Below are 23951 nucleotides of genomic sequence, written 5' to 3' on the forward strand. Positions count from 1 at the left end.
GCCTGCCCGTCCGTACTCAGGAGGGTGACCTGGCACTGAAACCGCAGATGAGAGGGAAAGCCTAGAGACACAGATCTAAAGTTGGAGTGGGGCTTATATCTTCAAACTGAAGAAAAGGAAGTTATTTTTGTTCATGCTATGGATTCTTCTTAAATGTCTGTCAGAACCTCTCTAGAAAAGATAGGTTAAATAAATAAATTTGTACATACCAGTACATATTTGTTTGCTGCGGAGTCCTGGATGGCTTATGAGAAACTGAAGACCATATCAACTAGAGATTTAGCAGTAGTTGTAAAACAGCATAAATCATTTTTATTAGTGTCAGCTACGTTTTATGCTTGGTATTTTTTCCTTGAGCTGTGGAGATTAATACAGTACTTACTAGCATAGTTAGCATGGTGATACTTGTATAATCAAAATTGTCAGATAAAATAAAAATGTCAAAAATGTATTCGTCAGATACATTTACCAAGGATATTATCACTGACTGTAATGAAACTGTTCCTATTTCTAAGTGGTGAATTATGTTAAAGGGATAGATGATACACATCCTGGAGTCTATGTTAGCATGTCCTTTCTTCCTCCTCTGCTTCCAACCTCTCTCGGGAGGACAGATCACCAGTTTTTCTGCCCTGTGAGTGACTCTACATGCCCTGTCCTGCAGAGCAAAGGGAAAAAAACCAACGGTCTGAAAAGGTTCCCCTCTTACAACATGCTCATAAGTACATGCCATATTGCATGGTAGAGATTCGCAAGGAAGAGAGGAGGTTGCTGGTTGGTTGGTTGGTTGAGGTGTTATTGTGATCTGTGTGTAGGATGTGAGGGTGTATCTCTTAACAACCAAAATCTACAATAGTGGGTTCTAAAATAATTCCTTGAAGTACCTGAGGTTGTCAACGAGTGTTTCTGTGGAGCTAGATTTAGCTTTAGACACTCCCAGTGGGCTGACCCTTGCAACTTCAGAAATAGCAGGGTAGTCCGCTTGCCTGCTCCTAATGTCCAACGTGAAAAGATGCAATGCCCTGCTGGGGCTGGTGTGGCCAGTGGTAAGAAGAGGTAACAGCAAAGCCTAAGGAAAGTTTAGAACAATGCAAAAACCCACAATTTTCATTTTGAGATGAAAAAGGATACCTTTTAAGACTTATTTCTATTTTTTCTGCCTGTAATTGTTTTCACAATACGTATATCCTGTTCATATATTTATCTATATGAATAAAGCATCTTACTATGTATATTACTCTAATAGTAAGCCTTTCTATTCCTGCATCAATACATGTGAGCTCTTTTAAAGTAGACACCGTCTCAGGCTCTAGGGATGTGTTATTTGAGTTGCCTTTCTACACCAAAGAAAATTAAAATTGAATGATGTCTGATACTTGCCACTTTTCCGCATGTTAGTTTGGAGCCCTTCCGATTGTAGTTTGTTTGCCTGAATTTTGGCACAGAGAATCCTAGAGAACAGTGACTTTTTGGAGGACGGATATTGTTATATAAGTTGTTGGAAAAGTCAGGGGGGAAGCTCTTATGACTGAGGGGGAAGAGAGGTCTAGAAACTCAGCAACGCAAAAATGGAAGAAGCCAAGGTAGTGTGAAAGAGTGAAAAACAACCATGAAACCAGCAATTTATTGGACAGATCTGAACAGATGGTGAAGTGGTCGTAGAAAAGAAAACTGGAAGGCAGCGTAAAGTGCAGAAGAGACTAAAAAAGTTCCTTTTATCTTGACTATTTTAAGGTCACAGTTCAGGAATTACTGTTGTTTAAAAGAAATTTGCATACTTTTTAGACAGTAATTTCTTTTTGAAAAGTCATCAGATGTATCTTCAGTGCATAGAAATAATGGTTATAAGCAAACCATTAATGAATAGCAAGAGATCAAAATATCCTAGGATGTCAGTCTGAAGGCCCCTTTCACGGAGCCTTACTTGCTGATAGACTTCTTCCATGAATCTATCCAGTCACATTTTGAATGTCTCTAAGTTTCTAATACCTACAGTGAATTTCGCTGTTAGATATTGGGTAGAAAACTAACTTTTTTTAAAGTAAACAAATAAATACATAAAATATACCATGCAGTTTTTTAATTCTTACCTGCTCTTGTGCTGAGACAAAAGTGGCTCCTTCTACACTAGAAACAGCTTAAGGGATAATTTTCTATTAGGGTCTGGTTTATTGTCAGTCATACCTTTGGCCCTACCTACCACCCTTTTCTGCAACTTTCTTGTTTCTATTGTATGGTTTTTTGGATATAGGAGACTGGAAAAACAGAAAACTATCAAACTACAGATACCAGAGATTTATACAGTAGAATAATGAAACTTTGTGCTACAGCCTCTTTTTCCTTTGAATCCTCATTTCCACTTTCATTGTTAATTGACCCTAGGCATTCCTTGGCACCCTTTCTCTTTCTGACGTGTTCGAAGAAAGGATTTATTGTTAGGTTTTATGCCTGTAAAAAGTCATCTCATCATTTTTTTGGCCTTTCATACTGCATTTTATAGTTAAAATGTTGGCAATTGATTTTTTTTTTTTCCTGCCATCTTTATTTTGAATTTATTTCAATTTTTGGAAGGATCTCTTCCTCTTTCTGATAATATTCATTGCCCTGCTCTGTAACTGCGGTGGTTTTTGTCGTTACAAATCCCATTTTAGAAGTGAGGTGCGTGGTCTCCATGTCTGTCCGGCACTGTTTGCTCTTCAGGGTGGCGGTGGGAGCATTTTGTTGCCTCCCGGGACGGGGGTCTGCCTGCGTGGCTCCGGCGCACACGCCAGCTGCCCCGTGGGCAGGAAGTGTGTGCAATCAAATGGGACGCCCGTACAACCTCGCTGGATGCCAGACTGCAGGGGGGCTGGGAGGCTTCGGGGGGATGTTTGTTTATAACAGAAAATCTTGGATGCTTTTATTTCCATGCCGAGTTTATCCGTATGGATTATCTTCTGTGATTTGCCCTAAGGAGCTGGTTTTAAATTTGTGGTATTTTTATATTTGAAAACAAATTGTAAAGAAATACATTCTCTCAGCCTTCTTTTTTTGTGAGTTACAACTATATATCTAAGTCGGGGCTAGTAGTATAACCTAATAAAAATTCTTGCATAATTCTTTGTCTTATCAGATATGTTTCTTTTGATTATAATTTTACCAGACTTTCTGTGCTGGAAATACTCCATACCAGGTGTCTGCATTAAGCTGAAGGCACGTGCATGTTTAAGTCAAAGCAGTTTGTTTGCCTTTGAGAACAATAACAACGGGGCAGAAAATGCCAGAATGTTGAAAGTATTTTGGAGCAACCATTTCAAAATTTAGATGAGAATAACAAGAACCTCTTTGCTCCAAGGAAATAACTGTTGCTATTCCCCCATGACAGTCTTGGCAAATGTGGCCGGTTGTAAGCCTTGGGGAAGACGCAATTTATACAAGATCCATAGAGAATTTCTTATCTTTAGCAGTCAGATTCTGAAGTCTCTGTCCTAACTACTGAGAGAAGTGGGGTCAGGAGGGGGATTTTCTACGTTGTTAAGCTATGGAGTTGGGGCATTTCTGATGATTAGAGATTCTGAATAGGTCAGTAGAAACTTTGAATGTGAAACCACATTACATGATGCTTTTATGTGCTACTGATTTATCTTGGAAGTTCCAGAACAGAAATCAATTAATTAATTGAGACACAGGAAAAGAACTGGATTTCATTTTGGTCTCCGTTAAATAGTGCGTTCAGTGTTGCAGACTGCATCCAGGAGAGCTGAAAGCCAAGTAGGAGACTCTATTATTGACAATACGCTAATAAAATTGTTGCTCCAACTTTTTGGAGTTTATAGTTAACATCTCTGTGTGATGTTTCATTTATTTGGCGAATGAGTTTTATAGTTTAATTACGCAGCAATGATTTATATGCAAGAGAGTTGGCAAGAGAAAAATCTCCTCCTGCCCAGCATTTTCAAAAAAATATTTTCCCTGGCTCAAGAGACTGAGTAACTTCTTACCCATTAAATATATTTTTTTTCCTTTCTTCTGCATGGTTTCTCTACTTCATATTTTAAGGAGCTCCTAAAGTGCGCAGGCCTGCAGATATTTCCAAACAAGTGTCATGCTGTCGCATGAAGTTTCACTGAATTTTTGCGTGTAATAGAAATTGTAGGATCAGGCCTTGTATTTTAGGATCAGCCCTGCAACGTACCTGCAGACGTTATTTAACATTTTGAAACATTAGCAAAAGTTTGACTTACATTAAAACATAAAATAAACTTCTTTTCACAGGAAGCTTAATTAGAATTAATGTGAAATTATTTACAGTTTTATGAAAAAAATGCTTTGAAGGTTTCACTTGCTTGATCTACAACTGCAGGAAAACAAACGCAGTGTTTCCTCTGTTGCATTTTTGTTGCTGTGCAGTCACTTTCCATTCTCTAACCCATGACTTACCAAAACTTTCCTAGCTCGAAAAACAAAGAAGAAGATAAAAGGAATTCAGCAGGCTAATGCAACAGGAACGCGGGATGCATCTGAAACACCTGGAAACAAGAGCATCGTTCCCGCGTCCCTGCCGCAGCTGACCCCGACCCTGGTGTCCCTGCTGGAGGTGATCGAGCCCGAGGTGCTGTACTCAGGCTACGACAGCACCCTGCCTGACTCCAGCTGGAGGATCCTCTCCACGCTCAACATGCTGGGAGGACGGCAAGTAGTAGCTGCGGTAAAGTGGGCAAAGGCAATACCAGGTAACGTGCAAAGACAGTAATTGCAAAGTGTAGGCTTTTTATTGTGCTTAAAATCTGTCTCCGTATTTGGTATCCTTTGAAGACTTCATGGGTGATGTTTTAGTAATATCTGGGCTTATTCGTGTCTCACATACTTCTGGAGTGGAGAAGCAGGAAAAAATACAGATGCAAAAATTTATTTACTACAGTTACAAATTAGGTCATTTTACTTGAACCCTTTGACCATTGAGTGTTAAAAGTTATGTTAACATGGAGATTTGTTTTTAAAAGTCATGTAGAGAATTATTTTTATTACCTCTAGCTCCACCTCTTAGATAATTATTTCTTGAATATTTTTAGCAATGAGGTTCTCATCACTTGTATAGACTGGTACTGCTGTACTGGCTTGTCTGGATCTGCAGTCATGGATGGTTCTTTTTTTGCTATTCCTCACCATATCTGTAGTTTTTTCTTGACTGAGAATAGGCATTTGAGTGTCCAGTTCTAGGGTGGAAGTTGGGATGTTCGTTTTCTCTCAAGCACTGTAACTACACCATTAAACTGACCATCACTGGGGGAATGCGGAAGGTTTCTTGCTATTTTGGCTCCCACCTGAAGACACAGTTAGCAGTTGCCTTGCAGAAGAAGTGGTGTCAAATCTCAGCATTGGACATAACGCATAGCATCCCCTAGTATATCTTTGGGAGAGGCCAAGGCCAAAAGTAAAGCTGAAGATCTGCTTATTCCTGACAGGACAAGGACTAGTGATTTTCTCCCTTTTGCTTCTACTCAGTACCGTTAGCTACCTGTTTTCGAAAACCCTAGCAAACACACCTCCATAATGCATATATTGCCCAAGAATAACATCACATCACAGATCTGCCAAAAAAAAAAAACCTCTGATAATGAAATTTATGAGTTGTAAAGATGTCTCTTTTGAGGCAGGGGAAATAAATCAACAGTAGGGAAGAAAGGCTAGTAAACTCAAATATGTGAAGAGAGATTTGTGTGTCTGTCCAGGCTTTTCTGCACTGGGGAGTTATGCTGAATTAGCTAAGGTCTACGTTAGGAGAAGTTCACATGTGCACACTTTCTTCTGGGACAAGTCTTTAGGAGACCATCTGGTATTCACAAATACAAATTTAGATACCATTTTTATAAAGCAGTTTTGTGTTCATAATCTCTTTTGAACCGTTTCCCTGATTAGACAAATGCTTCAGGTTACAAAATATACTCTTAATGAAAATGCCAATGTTCTCTTTAATAATTATATTAATAGGAGTTATTCTTATTGGTTTTTATCTTCTTTTTTTTTGCTTAGTAAGGTGGTTCTTCATGAGTATTTAATTTGTATGTACTGCTACTGGTTGTACACCATCAGACATACTGACAGTAAGCCAGCATTGTTTGCCAAACCCTGTAGTTGAGATTTCAAAATAACCTTTTCCCGAGGAGGGTTTGAGCAAAGATTTCAAGATTTGACCCAGTAAGTTTGAAATAACTTCAAAACAATTTGGTTGTGTTTTAGAAGTAGTAAATGGTAGTTACTGCCATCTCGGAAGCCAGAAGCTTTTTTTGAAGTTATTAGACATACCAAGTTTTGGTGTGTATTAATCTACTGAATGCTGTCTATTTGCACATCTTCAGGAAGCAGCATTATTATGAGCTCTTTTAGGTGTTAGATGCTAATAAAATTAAATAAATTGAATTCAGACTTTAATAATGACTTAATATGGCACAATGTTTTGTTGCTAAATGTAGGCAGGGTTTAATAGGAACTAGTGCTGCAAATTAAAAGCTGCCTACATTTTAAGACTGTTTAAGGGACCAATTTTCAGATTGTACACATTTCGTCTTTGTTTAATTGGCTTTCTTCATGCTACATATTCTTGTAAGATTAGAAACAATTGATGATGGTAACTAATGCAATACGTATTTTCTAAGTTCAGTGTACAATTGTTGTTGAGTAAGAACAAAGTTTGAAATTAAACAGTTTATTGTCTAGTGGACTGCTATCACAAAAACTAAAAAAATACTGTTATTTTTGGAAGATAGCTTGATGAATTACAGTGTACATTAAATATAATTGTTGTCTTTTGTAACCTATCTGACTAACCATCAGTTCCAGATAAGCACACGCATATATTCTGATTTTTTTTTTTTAATATTACATCCCTTTTTACTGCCTCTAGTACCTATCAAGACTTATCCATCTGGTACTCTGTCCGTCCAGAATGTAACTAACATCGTGGTTGTCAGAGCCCAGGGCTTTTGGTGTGCATGCACTTTCATAGTTGGGATGCTGAGAATTTAGTTTGAAATGTGTATATATATAGTATGAATATAGTGTATAATGCAAAGTTCAAGAGTCACTCTTTCTGTTGCTCTCTTTTGCCTGGTTTTCTGTGTTGCATATGTTTTGTATGGTTGACGGTTACACATTCAAACCAGCTCAAGATTGAGTTATACTGGAGCTTTCTGTTCAAACATTTCAAGTCTCTTATGTAGTCATATTGTCCAGAAGATGCAACTGGAGTCCTATGGTTACGAACGCTTAATTTCTACATATGCAAAATTTTGAATAGGCAAAGGATTCCTCAATGGTATACCGAGTATTTAAATGTAACTTTAGTAGCTGGAAAATGGTGTTGAAATTTTGCACCCCTTTTATAGTGCATTTTTTCATCCAGCAAGAACTTTCTCATACGAAACCTCTTACTGTTCGAATTTATTCTTTTCTTCCTCCAAAAATCTAAATTCTTGACTGACTCAGTTGATTGTAATATAGTAAGAAATTTTGTTGTTATTTCAGATACAGTCATCACAGTTACAGAAATTTTTATGAAATACACTTCTAAAAGTGATAATCTACACTGAGAATACAGAAGTTGTATTGATGATAACCACGATCCTTTTCCAAGTTATGGGAGGTTTTTTTCTTTTTTTTTTTTTTTCACAACCAGTGCTGTCACACCTCAATTTTTCTTTTTCCAGGTTTCCGAAATTTACATCTGGATGACCAAATGACCCTTCTGCAGTACTCATGGATGTTCCTAATGGCTTTTGCTTTAGGATGGAGATCATATAAACAATCAAATGGAAATCTCCTGTGCTTCGCACCAGATCTGATTATTAATGAGTAAGTAAGACGTGAGTCATTTTCCGGGTTTCTCAGGGTGATACGAGACTCCCCACAGTATTTCTGGGTTTTGCACTTGAGAGGTGAATCACTGGGTATCAGATACTTGCAGAGATCACAAATCAGTCTGTCATTTGCAACTTGTTTTTCTTTTAGCAAACTGCTTAGTTTTTAAATAAGTGAAATGAAATAAAAAGGTATTTTAGATGTTAAGTGTATTTGTATCAAGAAGTTTTTGTGGGAGGTGTTTGTACTAAAATGTTCCATATTATGACTGTTCCTGCGCCATTCATTATAGTCATTCATTTTATCAGAGCCAACACAGTTGGAGCTAAAAATATATCTAGGATGGAGAGAAAATTTTGGCAAATTGCATAATGTTCTCTATGTTTATTGTATAAAAGTGATAGTATGGTCCTACCAGTTTCACAGAGTTCTTGATCAGTTAAACATTTATATCTGAACCTGATTAAAGTCTGGTTAAAAAGACAAGGTTACAAATGGAAAAACTTGCCTGATTTATATTTTCTTGTTGAACTTTGTTGTCAATTTCCAAGAAAAGTTGAATTTGCTAGAATATTTGGGCATCTTTTTTCTTGCACTGTGTGTAACTTTTCCGTGTATTTTTCAACTTCATGTTGTGCAGTAATTCTGTGTAGTAGAGGAGTGAAAGAGGGAATTTGGGATTGTTGAGGTGATGGGCAGAAGGCTTAATTTGAGATGCAGTGGGGATAAACATTTTGCAGAGAACTACGCATAGTTATATTACTTTCTGTATGCCGTTTCAAAGGTGTAGTAGCCGGTCAGGTTAGGTTATGCCTTTCTACGTCCAGTCTGGAGAGCAAACACTCCATCTAAACCCTCTCCTGCCTTCAGGAATGGGTCCCAATGGACTGTCACACTCTCCTGCCTTTTACTTGGAAGCCAGCTTAGCAATTGTGTCCTTCAGCTCGTACTTTAAAACCCTGCTTCTTCAAGCAGGTGCAAGAGTGTCTGTGTAGTCTGTAACAGACCTTTCCAGTGATCTTTCCCTCTTGCAGTTCCTGTGATGCTAGCAGTGTTTATAAAGCCTGTCGAGGCAATTTGTCTGTATTTTGACTTAGTTGCTGAAAATATTCTGTGGATGTACATCTTTGAGATTGCTGGTCAGAGCCATTCAAAACCTAGTTTACCCATCTGCAGATTCCAGTTAAGGTGATGCTATCCCTGTGGAATTTTTTTTTTCATTATTTCTTTTTTCAGTTCTTTTGTGGCAACTAAAACTAATAAATATGATTACACAGGGCCTTTGACACCTACAGTCAAACAGCTTTTTTAGCATCACAGTTTCACTGACAATAATTTAAAAGGTGATGCAAGTGTCAAGGTTTTATTCATGTCTCTGTTTTTCTGTCTTTAAAATGGACGCAATACAAACCCCTTTGGCATGCTTTGAGACACTGGTCTTAATGTTTTTGTTCCCATTGCACTTCAGTATCAGATGTCCCAAATATGTTCTCTGTTTAAAAACAAATATAGTAATTTTTACATATTCTATGAGATCAACCATTTACATTTCAGACTGCATCTTTTTCATGTTTATTTATTCCCTTTATATTTTTTCAATGTAAATATTTGTCCAGGCTTTTATAAACTGTAATAATTTCTTTATAATAATAATTTTTTTTAAAAAAATGAGGAGCAGATTACAGGTGAGGGACCATCTGTGTGCTTACGTTTATTAAAGTTCTTAGAATATGTGTCTGGAGTAAAATAGTCTCTATGTGGTGGAATTGAAATAATTGATGTTGTCACTAATAAGCATTATAACATCTAGTTTGCTTTAAGTCGGAGGTCTCCTGCTGTTTTATCAATGGGTCAAAACCACAGAGCTTTACAGCTAAGTACGTGTTGATACTCTTTAAAAAAACAAACAAACAAAACACCGCAAAAAACTGCAAGAGTAATCCTATTATACTAAATATTAGTTCTCAAATTCATTCTAGGTACAGTTTTGGAACGTAAATTGTTTATCAAAATGAAATTTGTTTTCAATGAAATATGTAGACTGAGAGAACTGCAATTTCTTCTCCATTGTGCTACAGGTTCCCTGTAAAACTCTGTCTGGTTGTAACTTTTTATGTACCATTCATCTGTAAAATACAGCCACCTCTGAATTAAACGTGGCAAATACTGAATAATACCTAAAACCACTGCCTAAGTTACAAGAAGCTTATGAAGCACAGTACCGCGGGGAAAACCAGAGCAGCAGTGCCATCGAGGAAGCGTTGCCGATGCTAAAATGTTGGTGTCCTGGTTTCGACTGGGATAGAGTTAATTTTCTTCCTAGTAGCTGGTACAGTGCTGTGTTTTGGATTTAGGATGAGAATAACGTTGATAACACACTGACATTTTCAGTTGTTGCTGAGCAGTGTTTAAAGTCAAGGATTTTTCAGGTTCTCATGCCCTGCCAGCGAGAAGGCTGGAGGAGCAAAAGAAGCTGGGAGGGAGCACGGCCAGGCCAGCTGACCCCAGCTGGCCAAGGGATATCCCATACCATATGGTGTCATGCCCAGTATATAAACTGGGGGGAGTTGGCTGGGAGGGGCCAATCACTGCTCAGGGATAACTGCTCAGGCATCAGTCAGTGAGTGGGTGCTGAGCAGTTGCATTGTGCATCACTTGTCTTTTCTTGGGTTTTATTCTTTTCTTATACTTCTTTTCATTGCAATTATTATTATATTTTATTATTGTTAGTATTATATTTTAGTTTAGTTATTAAACTCTTCTTATCTCAGCCCATGAGTTTTACATTTTTTTCAGTTCTCCTCCCCATCCCACTGGGAGGGGTTGTTCACACTTGTCATTTTTGAGATCTGCAAATGACATTTCTACAGGTCCATTCTTTATATGAACATTTTTCATTTGTAACTAAGAATTTGTTCTGGCTTTGTATCTATTAATTGCAGTTTCAAAGCGTTATATCAGTGCAGGGCTAGAACAAAATTACATGTCTCTGCCCACACTGTGTTGGAATACAGTAATTCCAGGAGGCTTTCTGTCTCTTCAAGCCACAGCCTTTAGATTGATGATGTACCTATTTTTCTTAAATGGAAGTATAAACAAGTTGAGGAGTTGGCAAAAACTTCCAAGCCTCACATGAATCCCTCACGCAGATTTGTATCATTTCAGCCTTGCAAATAGTGGCATATATTCACGTGGATGAGTTTTCAATTCTGTTGCGTAATTTGAGTTTACACATCAAACAAAATGGTATGTATCACGTTACGCTGTGCGATAAACATCTCACTTGTATATAGAATTACACATACTCAAATCTCAATTAATGATTTTTTAAGTATATTTTGCGTACTTTTCACCCCAGAAATTCCTTTAATTTTACTTTACAGAACGGTCTTTACTTTTACTTTTACTTTACAGAAGGGTCTTAAGAAAAGTATAGGTGTTATTACATACAGTGTAAATCAAGAAATAGAACAGACAGACACCTTATAATCACGTTATTTCTTTATATTCCTTTGTATCTTCATTAGTAATAAACTAGAGTTGGTCTCAAACGGCTTCCTTCATGCCACCATGACCTGTGGCTTGCAGCAACACAACACAGGTGAAGTTTTCGGGACTGAATGCAGGAGAAGTTACTGAGTAGTGGTTGCAGAGAAGCCAGTAATAGTTTTTATCTGCTGCTGAGAGCTAAGGTTGCATCGCTAGTGTTAGTGGGGGCACGGGGAATAGTACAGCACACCCGAGCATACAGTGCCTTCGCTGTGTTAGTTGTATGGTTACAGATAAGTGCAAATACTTCTATTTTAATTTTCTTTGGGGTTTGTATGGGTTTCTAGAAACCATTTATTTTATTCCATTTCTGAGCTTTAAAGACTTGTCCTTATATTTGGTACAATTCAGGGTCTTCAGCTTCAGGAAGAGAAACCCTGTCTTTGAAGGATTCTGCAAGCCTAGGTGACTTAAATGGACATAACTGCAAAATACTTTTTTAGGATTGAATTATTTGTGGGGATAGTAAGACTTTCTTTAGTTTCATGTATCTGCTTAACATCAGTCTTTCATGCATTTATCCTTGCACCACCCCTGCCCAATATTATTCCTGTGTATTTATTACTTACTTACATGGAGTAGCAAGATCCAGTAGCTCATATCGACACCTTTCAGGCAACTGTGTGTAACTGGGCTGTACATAAAGAACACGTTTAACCCGTTAAGAGGTTTGTCGTCCTACATTTTCAGCTAACAGATCCTTAGCATTTATAAATATTTTGCCGTGAATGCACAAAAAGCTTCCCAGAAACTAGTGGATTTGTTTTACCTAATGCTCAGGTAGCTTTGGCTGTGGTAGTGCTGAATACCGTTATTCATTAGCACCATTGTAGATTCCTCCATAATTGAATTTTCCAAGTATCATCGATGCAGTCTGTGGTGGGAAAGAGAATTAAACTGTTCTTCTTAAGTCTTAAGTTGTCAGCCTAGTCATTTGACCAGTCTTCTCCTAAAAATTGAATATTTATTGAATATTCCATTTTTATATCTGCACTGCTATCATTTATTTAGGGGAAAAAAAAACATGAAACCAAAAAGAAAATAATCCAATATATTTGAATAATGTTTATCACATATTGGATACCATAAGTTAATACATCTGATAGGGCTAGGTAGGGTGGATTATAAAGTTGCTGTGATATAAAGATAAATTCTTTCCCATAGCATTTGTTGAGTGCAAAAAGGTTCACCATACGTATACATAGCATTGTTTTCACTTCATACGCTTATGGAAAAATGGCAAATATTCAGTGTTCCCTTAGGGTCAGCGATCTGTTGGATGGCAATTACTGCCGACCCCATTTCCACTTCAGTCAGCAGAAGAGCTGCCCGTGCCCTGCACAGGCAGACCATGGTCCTCGCCCGTGTAAACGTGGGATTTCCTTCCCCAGCTCATTCTCTGCCCAGGGAAAAACTACGGAGCAGCCACTGATGGGTTTTCATCCCCAGGCAGGTGGGGGGGTACAGGGGAGTCTTACTCGGCTTGTCGTCAAGGGAAGGGCACAAATGTATTTTAACTTACTTTAAGGCTTTGGAAAATATTTTAGATTTACATTTCTATACTTCCTTTCTGGGTAGGAATAATATAATTCAATGGATTAGTGTGTGACTATTCAGTAGGCTCATCGTTTTACGTTTCAAAACAAAAAATTTTTTTTTTTTAATGGAGGTATGTCTATACTGACTGGCAGTTTTATATGTAATACACACACACACGCAATGCTCAATTCAAGTTGTTGAAAACTTCGGCAGCTTAATAAATCTTAGGCTTTAGACCATAATTTACTATTTGGAGGTTGTATAAACCTCTGATTTTGTAGTATTGTATAACTATTTCCACAGTTTGTGATTCAAAACATGTATTTGTTGGACCTGGCACTATTACTGTATCAGCTTTAGACCTCTAGTTAGGTCACGGTGTACATGAAATTACAGTGAGCAACAGTAACCAATGCACAGTTGTGTTCATCAAGTAGCAAATGCCATTTAATTGCTGCCTAGCTTTGGAAAGAAGTTCTTGGAAGTCCCGTGTCTTGGGATTTTGACTCTGTTTACATGCTCATCGTCTTAGCTCTTTGCTCCTCTTAGGTTTGAGATCAACTCCTTGATCTCATTTGTCCTCATATTACATGCCATACAAAATATCTGTATTGGTGTTATTTGAGTAGAAAGAACATAACCAGTTATTTCAGTTTTATAAGCAATGTTTTATCAGTTCTCTTATTCCCAGAATTTTTCCCGAATGTTCTTTTGTAACTAATTCTGTGGAGTCGGTATCATCTGTTTTTCAGAATACCGGCGTCTTGTTTACTGATTTTTATTCTTTTATAGACGTAGCTGAACTGAATGACTCACAGCAGCGTTGAAAATCATCACATGCTTTTATCATCAGCATGCATCCCACACAGAACGCATATGTACCTCCCATGTACGTTACATCGGTCTTCACTGAGCTAAAACTTAGAGCTAACACCCGACTGGCGTGTTCTTTCCTTTCCCAAGGTAGCTGGTTACAAAGCAGCTGAGTATTAGGTACTTCTAGATAACCAGTGGAACTGAGCGGGGAGTAGGACGAGAGCCCCGAAGCCCCTGCTCTTTGCTGGGGCTGTGGTCCGTGACTCGACCCGGATCCCCGGACAGCCTCCCTCCACGCACAGCCCTGATGCGCTGTGGCCAGCAGATCTGCGAGGGGTTCTCTGGGACCTCTGCCCGGACCGGTCGCCGGCAGTAAGGACGATCCAGTGAATCAGCTTCCCTCTTGCTCTGACACAGCCTGGATCCGCTGCCCTCCAGGGCGTAGTGCAGGGCTCATCTGCGCACTCGGGCTTCTCTGAAGGGAGGCAGGCTGTGTTTTGTCTTGGGGTTTTTCAGAACCGCAATTTGCATAACCTTGGTATTACCAAAAATCTGCGTTTCTTCTTATAGATTCTCAGAGTTGTGGGTGTGATTGCATTTACAGCAGATAGAAATTAATGGCAGGCTGACCCATTTCATAATGTTTATTTTAACCTTCTGCCCAGAAATGGTAATAGTTTTACATGAGGAAAACTGCTGAGCCCTGTCATAGAATGTGTTTAAATTACTCAATTTGAAATCTGTAAGATGCCCTTTGATACAGCCCAGAGGGGTTAGGAGAAAATCTGCTAAACAGTCGAATAGTGGCTTTGTCTTAAGTGCCCCGAGAAATATCCTACAACTGAACATCTCACACTTACTCGTGTTTCATGCAAGTTACCTCGTGTGCACTTTGTATTCTCGCTGTTGCTCCTTCATTATTGAAGTCTAACATAATGCCAGTGTTTCTAGGTGCTTGTATGTGCATGCCTGCGTATAGGTGTAGATACCGTTTGTGTGCAAGGCAGTGCTGTTACACTCAGAAGGAATTGCCCAACAGCATGCCTTTGGAAATGATGGGGTTTTAGACTTGCGCTTGCTTTAGTTTTAATGCAGTTTCAATAGCTTGTATTTCTTTCTGTCTTTCAAAACCCATCTGAATTCCTTTTATTCTTAGGTCTTTGCACCTTGAGAAAGGTGCATGTGTCGTCTTGTTTTCACTTAGGGTTTCTTAGGATGCTTGTGACGGTACATTATGTAATTCTCTCACAGGGCTAAGGAAGGGAGAACTGAAAAATGATAGCAGCTTTGGATGAATTGGTGTAGTTTTATAACCAAATCTTTATCTTAACTTATACTGGGATTCAATTTTGTCTGTGTCTTTGTTTAGACGATAGTATTGAATAGGTGATGTCTTAGAAAAGGGGACACATCATGAGCAAAAAATAAATAGCTGGCATCGCTATAGAGAGAATGTGTAGTCATTGCATTTGAAACATACTATTTTGCCTATCTTTTTCTCCTCAAAAGTTTACATGGAAAAGTATAAATCTGTCTTACATTCTTCGGAATTAATCTGTTCTTCTGGATCTTTTACCACCCAAAACTGTAATCCTGCAGTATTCACAGTAACCAGCTATAAAAGCACATGTAAAGAGGATTGTTGGGTCAGGTGAGGTACTAAATAAAAGGAGGAGTTCCTGTCTTGATGCAGGGTGTCATTATAGAAATAGAAAAAATAAAAGGAAAAGAATATATAAATACATAATGTTTGTCATTCTGATTCCAAGTTAAGTGCTTTCCAAGATTTTCCTTTGGTTGTTGACATGTCTTTCCATTTATGGTTAGAAACCTTATTATTACAATAGGAAGGTAATGAAATGCAATTGCAGTACTAGGCATCGCTTTAAGAACGTAAAAGGGTGCAAGAAGTATAAAGTCACTTTGAAAACTGAGAAATTGCAGAAAGTTGATGCTACTGGTGCGCAAATATGTATTAAATTTAGGTGGACTACTCAGAAGTACTGAAAGAATTAGAGAAATCTCGTCTCCAGTATAGTATACCATCATGTCTCTTTATACAGATTAAATACTTCGGGACTGCCAGACTTTGAGAACTTTGTCACACAGTGACTGAACTTAATTTTTATGTCGGGTTTGTGCCGAACTGTTGTGCTGGCTGTTGGTAACAGAGCTTATTGATCGGTCCTTGGTAAAGACAATCTTCCTTTATAACACTGGGATTTAATATGTCACGCTCCCCTCATGCTGCAGTTCTCGGCCGGTGTTTGTGTGTGGTGACCAAGGCAATGGCCCCGTATGGGTTCACTGGAGAAAAAACGAACATAATTTTGCTGTGAGATAGATCACGTACTAGCTTATCATCTGCCTCTACAACCCCCACTGCTCTTGAATAAGGTGTGGAAAAACTTAGATTTAGAACTTTTAGATATCTAGACTTTTAACTAATTTTTATCATTTTATTTCTCAGGCAGAGAATGAATCTACCATGTATGTATGAACAATGCAAACATATGCTTATGGTTGCCCGAGAGCTATCACGGCTTCAAGTCTCATATGAAGAGTATCTCTGCATGAAAACATTGCTTCTCCTCTCTACAAGTAGGTGAATAGTTAAATACCTATGTGAGCAATGTAAGTTTAACTTGCCAGTATTAGGAGCGTGCGTGTGTGGTTTAAAATTGTGTTAGACATCTGAGAGCAAATAAAAGTCAAAATGTGCTTCTTGGCACCTGACTATATAGGGTTAGTGAAGGAAGTTCAGCTTTTAGCAGATACAAGACATTCATGCTAAAATATTACAGATTGTGTTCGAAACTTTGCAGCTCTGACAGAGAGACCTAACTCAGAACTGCAATTTAAAATTCTTCAAAAATACATAAATTACAAACTGGCTGAGTAGCTCAGGACCCAAAGAAATGGGCAAAGCTATAACTTCATGCCCCAAAAATACTTAAAACCCAACTAACCAAAAAAATCCCCAAAAACCACCACCATCTGTGAGGAAGTTCTGATCCAGTGAAGCAGTTTCTCCACAAAAAAGTTTTGAAACTCCCCCAGAAGTTAAATTCTTAAATATAAATACAGCTTTTTGCATTTGCATCTAAAAAGTATATGGTGGATTTACGATAGATATCATAAGATAGATTTATATAATATACTACATGATGGTTTTTATGTCTTTCAATAGGATATGCTGTAGTTAAAACAAGTCACAGCTTAGTAAAATTCTGTTGTCTGTACTGCATGAAAGGTCAAAGTACTGTGTCAAAATAGTCCTTTTAGAATATAAAGAAATAAATTAATGTGAGACATTACATAAATAACTTTTATAATGTTATTTTTACCCTGTATTCATACTCACTGGTACCTAGTGACTTTTTTCTTCTCGTGAGCCGTAGGGCTGTAGCCCCCTGAGGAAGCTGAGCTGTAACCCTGGCTCGGTTGCAGTCCAGGGACTCACCATAGTAAAAAGCATGTGTGCGTGCGTGTGTGTGTGTGCTGTGAGTAGGTGTGAGCCGGGCATCTCGCCATGCACCGCTCGGTCCGTCTGAACGGTTAGAGCATGTGTCTGTGTGTCCTGGAGAAATCCCGTCCCCTGGCCATCCCGATGATACCCACCGTCCAGCAGGACTGAGGAAGCTGCATCTGAGGCAACGACTGTAGTTTTCCTGGAGCCTTTGCTGCTTCTGCTTGACAGAAGATTATTTTTGTTTCAGTGTAGCAACAGGTATGCCAATATGCTTTAAAAGCATCAGTAAGAGCAGCAACGCAAGTGAAGATTTTTCAGTGTGGTACTTCTACATGATGAAAAGTAAATATTTTTAAAAGTTTAAAGTTTGTTACACCGAGGTTCCAGCATTCCTTATCTTTAATATTTCCAGCGAGTAATAGCTCTAATTCTTACAAACAAATGAGAACTTGGTAGCTTTGGGCTTTTCGCTAATGAAAGCAGGAGGATTTTGTAACCCCGCGCTGTCCGCACTGTGAAGCCCTGGGTGATGAGTGCGGGCAGGAGAGGTGTCAGCTGCGGGACGCTGCCATGACCAGTTCCTCCCCGGGCCTGTCACCTCGGTGGCCTGGCAAGGACCAGCACAGCCTTGCCTGCCAAGCCCAGAACTGGGACAAGGGCTCTTTTCAGAGGAAACTTTTGGCTCCACGCTGCCGTAGGCTTTGTAGGAACTTGAAACTTCCCTGAAACTGCAGATTTAAAGCAGTTTCTGAAATCTCTCCCAAAAATTCCTCAAGTGTTTTGGATGTGGTGTAGGCCAACTTTCCTTACAGGAACTGGAAATTTCCTTAATTGAATTTCCATGGCAGAAATGGTGAAGAGGCAACACTCGTAGAATCAAGCCCATTCACGAATCAAGTATGGCAAGCACTGGCATTAACCAGCAGAAGGCCTGTTTGTGAAAGACAATATATTTTCACATTTCTTTTTGGGTACATACATTGTGTAAGTGGTAGATTGTGGAACTTCTGAAAATTGAATAGCTGAAATTTGTATAGCTTTTTAATCCATTACTTCACAATTTTAATTTATGTTTGTTGTGTTTCTGTGTAATTTTTCCAAGAGAAGAGGAAGATGATGAGGAAGAAAACAGGAATCCCACACGGGTCTATACACACAGCTCACGCGTAGATGTAGCTCACAGACCTTTTCCATTTAAATTGTTGAAGCAACAGTTGAGATGTTGTCACCTCCTGGGTAGACAAGGCAGACAAGATACTTCACTCCAACGTCTCGCAGATGCTGACAGTGTAGTGAGGGTTGGATTTTTTTAAGGAAGAGAGCGTGCTTTAGTGGCCTCTTTCCTCCTCTCTTGCTTCCAGTTGGTTTGTCTCGGCTCTCTCTCTTCTCTGTCTTCAGCTCTTTCCATGTACTTCACCAAGGTATTCAAAGGCTTCAAATCAAGCATCTGAAGGAGCACTGGAGTCCATATGCTTGATTTGTCCCAATTTGTGTACTAGTCCTTGGCGTTTAGAAGGACCATCCTAGTACGAGAACATAGGCGCAGGGACTTAACGTGGATTTGAGTCTGAATGCGGGCCTCAGTCCCCACGCCTTGGGTTTCTAACCCACAGCTCCTCATCTGTACGGTGCTATCTCGATGTCCCACCCCTATTCCAAGAAGCTCTGCCTGAGACCCGAGTCCTCCGTGGCTTGGGCAGTCACTTTGTTGTCCAGTCCCTCCATTACCTCTTGCTCGGACACGTTATTTGATCCATGTCAGGAGGCTTGGAACTAGATGATCTTTCAAGATCCTTTCTGAGCCAAGGCATCCTGTGATCCTACCCTTGCTCCTCCCTGAACACACAGAATTTTTCTGGAACCTTTCCAATGTCACGTTTTCCCCAGACACTGAGAACATGGGAGCTGCAGCCCTGGTGGTTCTTCATCAGGGTGCTTCCAGGGCTTAGTGCTGTTGCCTCCCTGGTCCAGTTCCCTTCCCTCTGTGTCTGGTAGGGTTACCTTTGGGTTGGTTTGGTTTTATTTTGCCAGCAGTCCTGTGCTATTTGCTCAGTTACTCATCCGACTCAGTTTCTGCTCTCTGTCCTTGTCTCTCAGCTGTCATTTCATTAAGTCCGAGTCCTTTTTGTTTTGGTCATTTTTGTGTAATAATGTGAGAGAACTTAAATAATGGCACAGTTCATAGATGTATAATGTCTTAAAGGTTCATATCAATGTTACAGTTCCTAAGGAAGGCCTGAAGAGTCAATCTCTGTTTGAAGAAATTCGTATGACATACATTAAAGAGCTGGGGAAGGCCATAGTGAAAAGAGAAGGGAACTCAAGCCAGAACTGGCAGCGATTTTATCAACTGACTAAACTGTTGGACTCTATGCATGATGTAAGTTCTTAAATGAATACTGTAGACGTTCCAGAGAAATAAGTTTGGGGATATGACAGCAATCTCCTCTATCCTTTATTTAAAGGGATAAATATCGGGGGCGGGGGGGGGCAGGAGGTAGTCATGCTTCCCTGCTGTCTAACTAAAGGCTAATTGAAAGGGGTGAACATGGTGCTTTCAGACTGCTTTTGCAGTGGACTCCATCGCAATTAATTTTATAATTAATTTTCGGTCTCTTTAGTTTTTAAAAATGATGTTGCTTTAAAATGGAGGAGCTCGGAAATTATAAATGATTTTGCAGTAGTAGCAGAAGCGTGAAGTTTAAAAACAGTATTATCTCAGAGACAAACTATTCAAGAATCTATGGTATTGTTTGAAATTGTGTTAAAATACTAAAAATATGATGCAGTATTAGTAGCAGTCTAATTTTGCAAGGAATTTCAGAATTCAGACTGTCTCCTTTCACGGTATGTACTCCAAATTGTGCATATAGTACAAAGTAGTCCAAGTACTGTTTAAGCTGGATAAGGTGAGGGAAACTTTGAGACCTCAAAATTACTTCTTTTTTTCTTGTTACTGTACCAAGCACCTGGAAAGATTTTACTAAGCTTATCCCTGTGTATGTTATTTGTATGCTAGAATGGGAATTGATCCAAAATCTCTTCAGTAATTGTAAAGACCTTGCACAATCTGTTCAACTACTAAATGGCATTCTAATATAAACCGAGACTTACTAATTAAAAGGAGGGTAACTGTGCACATCTGCCCTGCGTCGCAAGTATTGCCTGTGCAGGGTGCGGGGCGTGCGTCGGGTCGAGAGCTGGCCTGTCGGAAGAAGGAAGGATGTAGGTTAGTAGTTCTGCCGTATGTATCCGTGTGAAAGTAATTCTTTGCTTTATCACTTGTAGGTGGTTGAAAATCTTCTGAGCTTTTGCTTCCAGACATTTTTGGATAAATCCATGAGTATTGAGTTCCCAGAAATGTTGGCAGAAATCATCAGCAATCAGATACCAAAATATTCAAATGGAAATATCAAGAAGCTCTTATTTCATCAAAAGTGACTGCCTTAATACAAAAGGGTTGCCTTAAGAAAACGTCAAATGATAGCTTTTTTTTTTGTAAAGAAAAAACCTACAGAACTTGTTAATTTTGTCCTTGCAGCGGTGTTTCTTTTGTAATTATGCACTACATGTGGTTTACAGAGGGCCAAGATTTAGGCTATGGAAGCAGCGGATTTCTTACGTTTGGTAAATAGTTGGGGAGAAAGGAAAGGAAAATAAATCTTATTTGTCAGAAATTATATCTCTCCCCTTGTGCAACATCCATGGATGCATCAAAACCACCGGTGACAAGATCTGAAGCTGTGTTACGAACATTCTGCTAATTAATTTCTGCAGTTGGCTGGACACAATTTTCTAGGCTTTTTTTTTTTTTTTAGTGTTCTGGATTTTTTTTTTTTTTAAAGTTAAGGTAGCATTTTGGTTTATGCATGTAACCTGAAGAAAGTTTACAAGTGTATATCAGAAAAGGGAAGTTGTGCCTTTTATAGCTATTACTGTCTGGTTTTAGCAATTTCCTTTAACTTTATATACCGTGAACTAGGCTTGTTCATTTTTTCTTACATAATTTTTTTGTAATACTTCAAGATGCCTATTGTACAGCTGGTTTTTTAAGGTGGGGCAGCTCGTAGCTTTCCTAAATGACCTCTAGACATTAATCCTCGAGTATATTCGCGTGAAAATGGGTTGGGCTTTTCTAACCTAATAGCTTTCAACTGTCAAAGTGACCGTAAAAATTTGGCATTTTTTTAAGGGCCAGGGTGGGTGGGAGAACACTCTCAAATCTAATTTAAATAGATGTGAATGAAACAAATACTTTTGGTATACGTGCAAAAGTGTAGGATATGCAGATTCATAGAAAATTAACCCAGTCGTAACTGGATGCAAATGAGCAGGTTATTTTATATATTGAAAAAAAAAAAAAGAAGCCTGATTTTTTGCATATAATGCAACAGCCATAACTATAAGAGTCATGGGCTGCATTGATGCCAAGAAGATCAGTCCTGACTGCCCATCAGGAAATTTTCAGGAAAATATGCATAGCTTAAGAAAAGTTTACTTCTGTGTGGAGAAACTCACATTTTCTATACGCTTACAAATCTATCATCATACAAGTATATATGGAAAAATACCATTGACTTAAGAGGCAGACTGCAATTATGCCCAGTGGTTTGGTTTTGTTCTGTTTTTCTTGTATCGATCCTAGAAATCTTTTCCTGGGTGAGGTGTTCCCCGCCGCGCAGGCGGTGAAGGCGAGGAGCTGCGCTGGCTGCCACGCTGGATCCCGGCCTCGGAAGCGCTGTGGTTAGAGACCCGTTTTCCCGTCCTCACCTGACGCTGCCTGGTTCAGCCTCTTTCCTGGAGAGCAGGAAAGCTCCGCTACTGATTTCGTGGTCTTCGAGTTGTCTGTCACCCTTTCTGTCCTTGTAAGGCTGCACCCCTTCATACGAAGTTACTAGCGTGCCATAAAGTTACCATAGGTCTTGTGAATTTCTCCTTGTTGCCATCGATAACTATATTTTAAAACGTTTAGAAGCTGTAGTAGCCTTTTCTACGTGCACCTTAACAATTTTCTGTATCTCAAAATTTAAATATTTGCTAAGCCACTCTAAAATCTGATTTTTACTCAAAGTGGCCAAATTATTTGTGTAATAGAAATGAGAAAGATCATCTGATAAAATATAAAACCTAATATATTTTTATATTTAGTTATAGTTTCAAATATGTATAATCGGTATATTCGCTGATCCGAAAAAGAAGGGAAGGGCTACTGCAGCTTTAAAGGCAATTTATTAAATGATTGTAAAATAGCTTGTATAGTGTATAATAAGGATGATTTTTAGATGACAGATTGCTTTATCATGATACATGTAGTTATATTTTTTGTAGGGGTCACAACTATGCTGAATGGTAACCCGTACAAGTTGTGGTTTGTCTGGAGGTGGTACTGAAGGCATCGGTGTTTAGTATCCAAAGAAGTACCCTGTTCAGAAAGGAAAACCTGTGTTCAGTGGATGTTTTTGGGGTTGATTTTATGTTTATCAAATCACTGTGTAAAAATTCAAGTTGGAGCTTGGATGGAATACTCCTATCTGTATGGTTGGTTACCATTCACGATTCACTGCTAAATCAGACCTCCGCTGCAAAAAATGTAAGCTGGACGTGCACCTCTGAACATACGGGGTTAATTTCATATACAGCCTCACGTACCACAGCAAAAACAGCTTGAAAAATTTGGCAATAATACCCATACAGGTACCAGCAATATGTAAATATAGAGCATAGGTTGTTCACAGTACACTAGTACATTTCTATTGTGCAGCAAAAGTTTGTTTCCAAGTGAAATAGGAAACTAAATTTTCATCCTTTCTTAAATCTCTTTTTGAATGTTATACCTATTAAAAAAAGATACTATATTCAGTACTTTGGAGTAAAATATCAACTTTAATAAAAAAAAAAAGTAATCATTCTCTTCTCTTTGATCTGTAAAGAATATGTGCATTTCGTAACTGGTAAGGTAAAAGTTCAGTATTTTAATTCTAACTTTCAGCCCAACTCAATGAAAATATTCATGTGACCCACTGGAGATACAGATAGGAGTTTCATACTGCTTGGTTTCGGGTGGGCTCTTCAGTTAAAAGGAAAACTGTTTTTACCACAGAGAAGGTTTTTTAAAATTGCACCCCCAGATACCTCAATTTGAGCCTGTGTGATTGTGCGGGCGGGCGTGCACGTGTGCAAACGTTTGTGCATTTGTATACACAAAGATACAAAACTTTTTTTTTCTTTTGCCAGCAGAAAAGTAGCTACAGTGAACACGAACAAATTACCACCACCTTGAGAGAACTGATAACGTAGGAGAAGAGAGGCTCTCTACCCCCTTTTTGTCTATATGCCTGTATATTCATTTTTAGTTTATGGATTTAAGGAAAAAAAAAAAACAAGGAAACTGTGATGTTAGAAGAAAGCAATCGTCCTGTACGTGCTGTTCAGTTTTAAACTTCACAATTAAAGTAGGTAGTGCTTTAGTAAGCAGTGAGAAGTCCGTGTTCTGTGTGTCCGTAGTCCTTGTAGCGCAGTGGGTAGTATCTGCACTCTGGATAAAGCAGGGAGAATTCTGACTTTGTCTCTTCAGTGCCTTATCACAAAGTGCATGCATCCGACCGAGGGACGGCCGCGCCGGCAGCTCGGGACGCGCGCGTCCTGCGTGCTGGAACTGGCACACGGCCGGCGCCAGGAATGGCCTTACTGGGGGAAGCTGGGGAGCGGGGATGGAGGGGGAGCGGCCGCCGGACCCCCG

The 23951-nt window shown here is 39.0% G+C and overlaps 1 protein-coding gene across 1 annotated transcript in view; it reads left to right on the forward strand.

Annotated features, from left to right (window-relative positions):
* Positions 1-21126, forward strand: part of NR3C1 (nuclear receptor subfamily 3, group C, member 1 (glucocorticoid receptor)) — a gene marked incomplete at its 5' end in the record, with an annotated part of 25948 nt that extends 4822 nt beyond the window's left edge. The window contains 5 exons of the mRNA XM_009701491.1: positions 4434-4712; positions 7686-7830; positions 16211-16341; positions 19435-19592; positions 20501-21126. Coding sequence (XP_009699793.1) covers positions 4434-4712; positions 7686-7830; positions 16211-16341; positions 19435-19592; positions 20501-20653 — 866 coding nt within the window. The remainder of the gene's footprint in view (positions 1-4433; positions 4713-7685; positions 7831-16210; positions 16342-19434; positions 19593-20500) is intronic.
* Positions 21127-23951: the final 2825 nt, after the last annotated feature.

The sequence above is a fragment of the Cariama cristata genome, unplaced genomic scaffold, assembly GCF_000690535.1.
Source record: "Cariama cristata isolate BGI_N322 unplaced genomic scaffold, ASM69053v1 scaffold1736, whole genome shotgun sequence".
Classification (NCBI taxonomy): domain Eukaryota; kingdom Metazoa; phylum Chordata; class Aves; order Cariamiformes; family Cariamidae; genus Cariama; species Cariama cristata.